The 8,408-nt window shown below is 36.5% G+C and overlaps 1 protein-coding gene across 3 annotated transcripts in view; it reads left to right on the top strand.

Annotated features, from left to right (window-relative positions):
- Positions 1-6,926, top strand: part of ttc39a (tetratricopeptide repeat domain 39A) — a 35,268-nt gene extending 28,342 nt beyond the window's left edge. For all 3 annotated transcript variants that reach the window (XM_056259577.1, XM_056259578.1, XM_056259579.1), the window contains 12 exons: positions 159-258; positions 405-470; positions 896-1,004; positions 1,113-1,180; positions 1,424-1,483; positions 1,596-1,757; positions 2,109-2,200; positions 2,504-2,624; positions 3,856-3,967; positions 4,280-4,394; positions 5,442-5,558; positions 6,468-6,926. In XM_056259577.1, coding sequence (XP_056115552.1) covers positions 159-258; positions 405-470; positions 896-1,004; positions 1,113-1,180; positions 1,424-1,483; positions 1,596-1,757; positions 2,109-2,200; positions 2,504-2,624; positions 3,856-3,967; positions 4,280-4,394; positions 5,442-5,558; positions 6,468-6,582 — 1,237 coding nt within the window. In that variant the 3' untranslated portion in view covers positions 6,583-6,926. The remainder of the gene's footprint in view (positions 1-158; positions 259-404; positions 471-895; positions 1,005-1,112; positions 1,181-1,423; positions 1,484-1,595; positions 1,758-2,108; positions 2,201-2,503; positions 2,625-3,855; positions 3,968-4,279; positions 4,395-5,441; positions 5,559-6,467) is intronic.
- The last annotated feature ends 1,482 nt before the right edge of the window (positions 6,927-8,408 follow it).

Genomic DNA, 8,408 nt, shown 5'->3' on the forward strand with positions numbered 1-8,408 from the left:
AATTATTATCTATTATTGTTATATCAAACGTTTTTTTAAATAATAAAATAAAAACAATTAATAATAATAATAATAATAAAATAGTTTCAAGTTTTCATGTAAGTATGTCTTTTTGTCTATTTATATGTGTTTGTGTTTAAATATCGTTTCATTACAAGGGAGCTACATACAGTCCTGAAGTCCCCAGGCTATGTTCACGCTGACAATCATGGTCATTTTGAGGGAGGCGTTAAGCTTGGGGTCGGGGCCTTTAACCTGGTGAGTGCGTTATGTCATGTGTTTTCTTGTGCCTTAGACTTAAAAGGCATCCTATTGTAATCAAACCATGACCGTTTATGAATCCTAGCATTGAGTTTGTTGAGGACAAGGCTGTTTTCTCAACCCCTCACCTGTGTTTCTCCCAGATGCTGTCGTTGTTGCCAACACGGACTCTCAGGTTGTTGGAATTTGTGGGCTTCTCTGGTAACAAAGTGAGTATTGTGTAGTGCTAAGCTTAGTTTGGCTCTGCTCACGTTTGGCGTGTACAAATGAAATTTAATCTGAGCTTGGTGACTCTTTTTTTCTTTCTGACTGTCTTAGCATTAAAGGGTGTCAAGGTGTTTTTATACACTATAAAAAGTGGTAACCTGCCATTGTTACCTTAAAGAGTTCTTTCTACCTGATTTAACCCATAAAGACCAGTTTTGTTGGTATAAATTAATGTTTTTAGGTTGATTCTGCGATATTAGATAATATTTTTGACCAGTTAATTTAAATGTTACCATTTTGTACTTGTTTAAATGTAGTGAAGCTTGGAAGTGTGGATGATTTCCTGTTTGAAATGTCTGTCTTAACCATGTTTGTTTATTTTACAATCCACACTGTGTGTGTGTGTGTGTGTGTGTGTGTGTTATAGGAGTTTGGTCTTCAGCAGCTCCTGGAGGGCTCCGCTGAGCACACGTTTAGGTCTTTCCTGTGTAACATGTTGTTGCTTTGCTACCACACCTTCATGAGCTTCATTCTGGGTAAGACAAAATTGCTTCTGAATCACATGTTCAAATCATATGTAGCATATCAAAAGTAAGTAACTGTGTTTTTCTGTGTCACCTTCTGTGTTTGTGTGTGTCCTTTAGGCACTGGAGAGGGAGATGTGGTAGATGCAGAAAAACTGCTACAGCCTTATCTTATAAAGTATCCAAAGGTAATTACTTGACCTTTTTTTTTTGTTTAAACAACAGATTTTCCAGTGAAAAAGCCAAACACACTAAACAGAACAAAAACATGAACAGCCTTTGCAACCAGACTGCAGCTGCAACAGGAACCACACTGCAGCTGAAAAATGTTCATGTCCCTAATGATAATAAAAACTATTTAATTATGTTATATGATGAGCGTCTACACAGAAAATGAAATAGTAGAGTATGAACTTCTGTGCTTTTGTCAGGGATCCATTTTCCTGTTCTTCGCTGGTCGAATTGAGGAAATTAAAGGAAATCTGGATGCTGTAAGTGATTGTTACTCTTATGCAATGCATAAAAAGTCTTGATTCTTATCAATTTATATTTTATTTCTCTTGCCTATTTGCATGTGTTCATATGCATGTTCTTGTCCTGCAGGCTATTAAGCGTTTCGAGGAGTGCTGTGAAGCTCAGCAGAACTGGAAGCAGTTCCATCACATGTGTTATTGGGAACTGATGTGGTGTTTCACTTATAAGAGGCACTGGAAGATGGCCTACTTCTACGCAGACCTGCTCAGCAAAGAGAACACCTGGTCTAAGGTGAAACCCTAAAATATACAGCTGACTGGTGCACTGAACAGATACTTGACTATGAAGAGTTTGCTTGATCTGTTTGATATTCAAAATTGAATGGATAATCCCTTTTAAATTCTAATAAATTTGAATTAGAAAACATGATGTAGAATTTAAATACGTAAAATATGCATGTATATGTGTAACCAATTTTATTTAATAAAATTGAAGATTTTGCTCTCAGTTTAAAAAGCTCTGCTGATATAACATGAATGGAGACTGAGGACAATTAATCTCCCGCCGGGATGGTTGTGTTTACTGTGCAGTTTGGAACTCATCGCTCTTTTTTTTTTTTTTTCTCACACACACTTTTTTCAGGCCACATATGCATATATGAAAGGTGCTTACCTCAGCATGCTGAGTCGTGAGGAATGCCAACCGTTCGCGGAGAATGAGGTGGCTTTGTTTAGGTAATGGCAAGGGAATGGTGTGTATGAGCCTGTACGTATATGTTTGTGTTTTGCACTTTTGTTCATAAGAGGATGTAATAACATGATTAAATACAAATCTATAAATCAGATAACATGACTATCAGATCAGAAAAAGCTCATTATCTATATACATTGATTCAGTTCAAGCAAGCATTGCAAATGACCTTTATTTTTGATCTTATATTTAATTTGTACCTCTCATGTAGCTCATCCACTATAAATTGACATTATATGTATGAATTTTATTGTATAATACAAACTGATCTGTTTTGCATTTTTCAGGCAAGTTCCCAGTCTGAAGCAGAAAATAGCAGGGAAGTCATTGCCCACAGAGAAGTTTGCCATCAGAAAAGCTCGACGCTATAATACAGATAACGCCATTCCTCTTCCTGCACCTCCATTGGTCAGTGTTCAATGTTACATGGATTCTATTGTCTGTATTTATTTGATACTGTCTGCAAGTGTCTTATTTACATTCACACAGGATGTGTTCTTGCATCTTTGACCAGCTATACCTATTAATAGACACGGTACTTCCTTAAAAATGAATTCCAAGACAATGCTACAACAAACATAATGAAATGACCCTTCACAATAGATAATGCTTTACAATGAACTCTGTTAGAGAGCTAAATATGGCAATTTATCTGTTCAATAAAATACCTTACTCATCAGTTGAGTAATAAAAAAGCCATCTCCGTGTCACTTTTACAACATTTGAAATCCCTCAGTTCTTGCCATCTCTGAAAAGCCAAGCCAGTGTTGATTCTCATTTTATTACGAGCTCTGTTGCGTTCCTTTTTTGCCCGCAGACTCTAGTCTATTCAGTGTTTTTTAAAACAGACGAATCTCTGGAGGTTCAAGATTTAGCATGCTCCATATCAACCTTTCTCGCTCATTATGACAAATAGCCAATGCCAATCCCACACCGTACATGCGTCAAAGTAGCCAGAGCAACTTTTCTCTATTTACTTGCACGGGCGAGTGACATATATTTGCAATTTCCCGGGAAAACCATCCCGCTAGGTCTAAAATATAAACACTTATAATAGGCGTACCATAGTGAATCAAGTTAAGACAAAAACACGTTTTGGATTGACTGATGATGTATTGAATCATTATTTAAATTGTGTTCATTTTAGAACAAACAAATGACATACTTTACCTTTAAAAAACGACAAAACGAGCATGAAAATAAGCTAAAACAACTAAAAATCAAGATATTTCTTCTTATTAGGTTATTTTTTATAACAAATAAACATCTTTCTAGGTATGCCAAGCTCTAAAATATTTTATTGGGTAGAAATTGTGAGTGAGGGGGGGGCCTTCAAATATTGTTGACTATGTGGGAGCAATGGAAGTCAAAAAGTTTGAGATCACCATTCAGATGTGTTCAGTTTGATCATGTACTGTACATATGCAGCGTTGTACTGCATCTATAAACATGCTCCCTGTTCCATTGTGTTCCGTTTTTGCTATTTTTTAATGCTAGAAGACGTCCTGTGTGAACGGCCCTTTAATTAACAGAGTAAGGAATTAGACCATCCTGACATCCTGACTAATACAGTATAAACAAAGGGAAGCACCTGCAGTCTTAGATTCTCACTCATTGTGTGGGTATGTTTACACGACAGGAGATGATGTATATCTGGAATGGCTACACTGTGATTGGGAAGCACAAGGACCTGACTGAGGGCATGCTGAAGACCCTGGACGAGGCTCAGCAGATGCTTGAGCAATATCCAAGTAAAAACCCCTCCACGCAGTGCAATAGTGCTTATGCTGTTGTCCACTTTTAAAATAATAGTTCACCTACAAATAATGTCATTATTTATTCCCTCATGTCATTCCAAATGATATTTTTGAGCAGGGACAGTTATAAAGAATTTAAAAATCAATACACAGCTCTTTCCATGCAACCACAATTCATAATGACCATGTGCATCAAAAGTAACAGTGTGTTCCACTGAAGAAGAAAAAAATTCAATACAGACACAGTCTATGTATTCACAATTAACTTTTTTTCTGACATAAATATCTCTGTGTGTTTGCCCTCAGGGTCTGAGTTCACCACAGATGACCAGTGTGTGGTTAGTCTGCTTAAGGGGCTCTGTCTCAAACACTTGGGTTACAAGGAGGAAGCTGAACAATACTTCACCCTCATCCTCTGCAAGTCAGTCTTGCTCTTTTGCTTTACAACAAATCACAGTAATATAAATAGAAGCGTTTGTGGTTTCCCTTATGAAGACTTAAGTAGACATGGCCGATTTTCTGGTACTGACTCTACAGACTTATATTAAACATCCAGTAATATCAAGCTGGAAGGGTCTGACTGGTAAAATTACGTGTTCTGTGAGTTAAAGTGCCTCTGATGCTATTTTTAAAATCCCTAATTTTGTTTCGGAGGTCTCCTACAATAGGTTTACATGCATCCAAGGTAAAAAAAAAAAACAATTAAATTTTCTTTGAATTTTTCAAATTTGAATTTTTCATTGAATTCAAGAGCATCACCTCTTTTCTCACAGTGTCTTAAAGCGTTCGATAAAGGATTTTAGTCCTTCAAAACCCCTCCTTTCCGAGACCTTCCTCTGCTCTAATTGGTCAGATGGCCCAGTCTGTTTGTGACTGGTCTACCGCTTACAGCGCGTGTCAGAAACCAAACACCATTGCCGTATTTGAATTTCAGCTCTGGAGGCTTCCTCGTCCGTATCAATTCCAGCATGAGTCCTCATCCTTTGGAAATGCTAGCAAAGTGGATTCGCAGCGTAGAAAACCGCATCTTCTCGATATGTCGACAACATATTACTACAGTGTTTGAGGGTGGTCCAAAGTACTAAGTAAACGTTTTTCACAGACACCCAATGAAGAGCATAGGCTGGAAATATGCAAATTTGCCACAAACCTAAGTAGATATGTTACGGAAGTGAGACTGGAATTGCTGAGGACTCGTTTCAGCAGTTCAGAATTAATTCTTTCTTTTAGGAGACAATAACTTTATTTGTCGTACACTTTGATCTTTAAAACTTTGCAGACCCTTTACATTCACAAACAGCTATATTACACACTGCATGAAAGGTAATAAGTGAAAAAGCTAAATAGGGCACTTTAATCTCCAGAGTGTCACAGATAATAGAGAAAATGATTCAACTTTTGTAAAGATGTCTTGGGTCACTGTAAATGATCTAATTCAGTCTGTCTACTGATGTTTATACTTGTACAGTGAGAGTCTGATTAAATATGACCACTACCTGGTGCCCAATGCTCTTCTGGAACATGGTTTGCTGTGTTTGGAGGAGGGCAGAACAGAGGAGGCCATCAAACTTCTGGAGACAGCCAAGTAGGTTCTGCCTATATTATAACTATAGGCTACCTCTTAAATAACAATGTACACAATGTGTAGATGGATGGGGGTATTTGCCACAGATTTGCCACTTAATAAATGCTAAAATTAGCGGTTTTCTATTATCCTCAAAGTCTGGAAGAGATTGATTCATGGCTACCAACTGCTCAAAACAAATCATGTTTATACCTTTCAACGTTGCTATTTTAATATTTAATAACAGTTTCATTTATTTTTATTATTTTTAGTGTTAATAATAATTTCAATATGTCATTTCATTTAAAGTAATTAACACTCCTATATAGTGTTAGAAAGTAGAAATTATGCAATAAAATAAAATTATTTACAGATAGTATAATATGGTTAATTTGTACATTGTTGTGAATGTTTCCTTGTGAAATAAAACCCTCAAATTCGAATACCCTCAAATATTTTTTAGTTCTTAAAAAAAGGGACCAAGCCAAAAATTGCTAAATATTTAGTGGTTTTTTAATGGTCTTAACCATTTTAATCACAAATCACTGGTCAGGAAATTAACAAGAATTGCACAAATAAGTTTTACAGGAAGAATCAGTGTTGTTCCACTCAATGTTAATGGCTTTAGTTCAGTTCATGAGTAGTTTATTATTATATTTCTCACCAGATTTTCGAAGACACCACTCTGGAGCATCACCATGCAACTCGTGTTTCATTGCGATTCATCACTCCACACACAAATTCCCATATTCTGCCAAAAGTGCACTTGGTTAAATTCTGCTATAATAATAATAATAATAATTTTCTGACTAATTATTTGTGGTTAAGATAATTTGGCTGTGGGTGCACAAAAGTCATATATTCCACCATGAAACACTCAGTCATTGCCTTATGAGCATTGAACACTATTAACAATGATTTCTTTGCCAGGCAAAATTACAAGAACTATTCCATGGAATCACGGACACACTTCCGGATCCAGGCAGCACTACATAAGGCCCGAGGCACAGCTGTGAATGGAGACTGCTCACCCTCCAGCCCTTAACTGTTGAGGTCACCCCAGGGGTCATAGAAAGCCAAAATCAGGCTTGATGTGGGTTGCCAAATGCCAAGAGGAGAACTAAAAGAGCACATGACCAATCAGACCCAATCAGAGTTTATAGTGACAACAAATCAGCTTCATTTAATGACGCACACAATTTAAGGACAACAGCTGCATGAATATGTTTTGTGAGGCAGTGCAGTTCAGTCAAGAGACAGGAATGACATCATGCTTTTATGATGTCATATAAATAACATTGTGCTAGTATTTTAAATGTACCATTAATAATAATAATAATGATAATATTAATATAATACAAGATATACAAGTTATGCCAGTCCAATAGGATTATACTAAGAACATCGTGAACTCAAGTAAGGCCATCCGTCAATCATTTTTGGCTGCTTTCAGACCCCTTGTTGGTAATTCTGTTCACTATTGGTCACCCTGTGACATCTATAGCTAGACATGGCTGTGCCTTACGGCTAACCGATTTATTTGGATTTAAAGCACGTGCAGAAATATTAGTTTCCTTTAATCTTTGGAGTTTAAATAGGTTATGAAATAAACCTATTGTCCAGAGGTAATTTGATGAACTTAAGGTTCGATATCATGCGTTACTCTTTGGATAGAGTACTGTGGCCTTGTCAAATCTCACGGACAGGATTCCTTTTCTAAGCTTAATTTTTATCATATAGCATTATCATTGTCTTTTTGTGTACATAATTAGTCTGTTTTAGCAATGTGTTTTAAAAAAAAAGAGAAAACTAGCATCTTCACAACAGCATGAAATGACTGTTAGAATGTAAACTGGAAGTTTTGTGGGTTTAGTTAGCTATTTCTTTTTTAGTATTTATTCACTATGATGGCGCCTTTCAAAATGTCCCGTTTTAAGTGGGCAGCTGAATGTGTCTTTTAGAAAGGCAGTCTCCTTCATGTGGACTTGTTCCAGATCGTACTTGAGCTCAAACAAACAAGGCTTTTAGATACATGCAAGACAGGCTGGCATGCCAGCTCCAGTCAATATGAGGGATGCATTGACAACCACCACAGCTATACTCTACGCAGAGAAAGAAAATTTGAGCTGGTTCAGGACAGAGGATTGTACTTTGTTCATGTTTGTACTTTGTTGTATGAATGCTACTTCATGGAGCTTTTCCCCATTGTGCTGAGTTCAACCAACTAAACACAGCTTGCATTGTTGTTGTCAAGTACAGCAAGGATTGTGTTTTATATTGATTTAGCCCAGATTAGTTTTAATAGTGTCCATGGATGGATTTTTGCTCTTCTGCGATGTAATCTTTATAGTGCCTGTTTTATGAGATCCATCCAGTTCTACCAAAGTCAAACTTGCATTAAGCAAAAACAATCATGAGCTCATGTTGCTCAAAAATGTCACAGACTACTTGCAACATGCCATGTTTCAAGTGTGGTAAACATGTAATGATATATGGGTTTTTCATTTGCAATGGCTTTTGTTTCTCCCTAATTGAACATTTTTATTGATTTAGATTTTACAGACTTTGGGCTATAGAGGTCAGCAAATCCTGTATGTGGTGCATGGCTACTGTGTAAACGCATTCCTGTAAATACTGTACTTACATTTTTTTTTATTTAAAATTAAATGATATAATAGCATTCCCAAAACATCTTTGTTTTCCTTCTTTGAGACTTGCCTTCTCAAAGAGATGGACAAAAATTGACATTCTGTCCTAATTGAATTTCTTCTGCAAAACACAAAAGATGTAGTATGGCAGAGTGAGCCTCAGTCACTTTCATTGTATGGAGAGAAAAAATGCAATACTATACAAGTGTATATAACCTAAATA

This window comes from Rhinichthys klamathensis, unplaced genomic scaffold (assembly GCF_029890125.1).
Source record: "Rhinichthys klamathensis goyatoka isolate OS25496 unplaced genomic scaffold, OSU_Roscu_1.1 h1tg000169l_1, whole genome shotgun sequence".
NCBI lineage: Eukaryota > Metazoa > Chordata > Actinopteri > Cypriniformes > Leuciscidae > Rhinichthys > Rhinichthys klamathensis.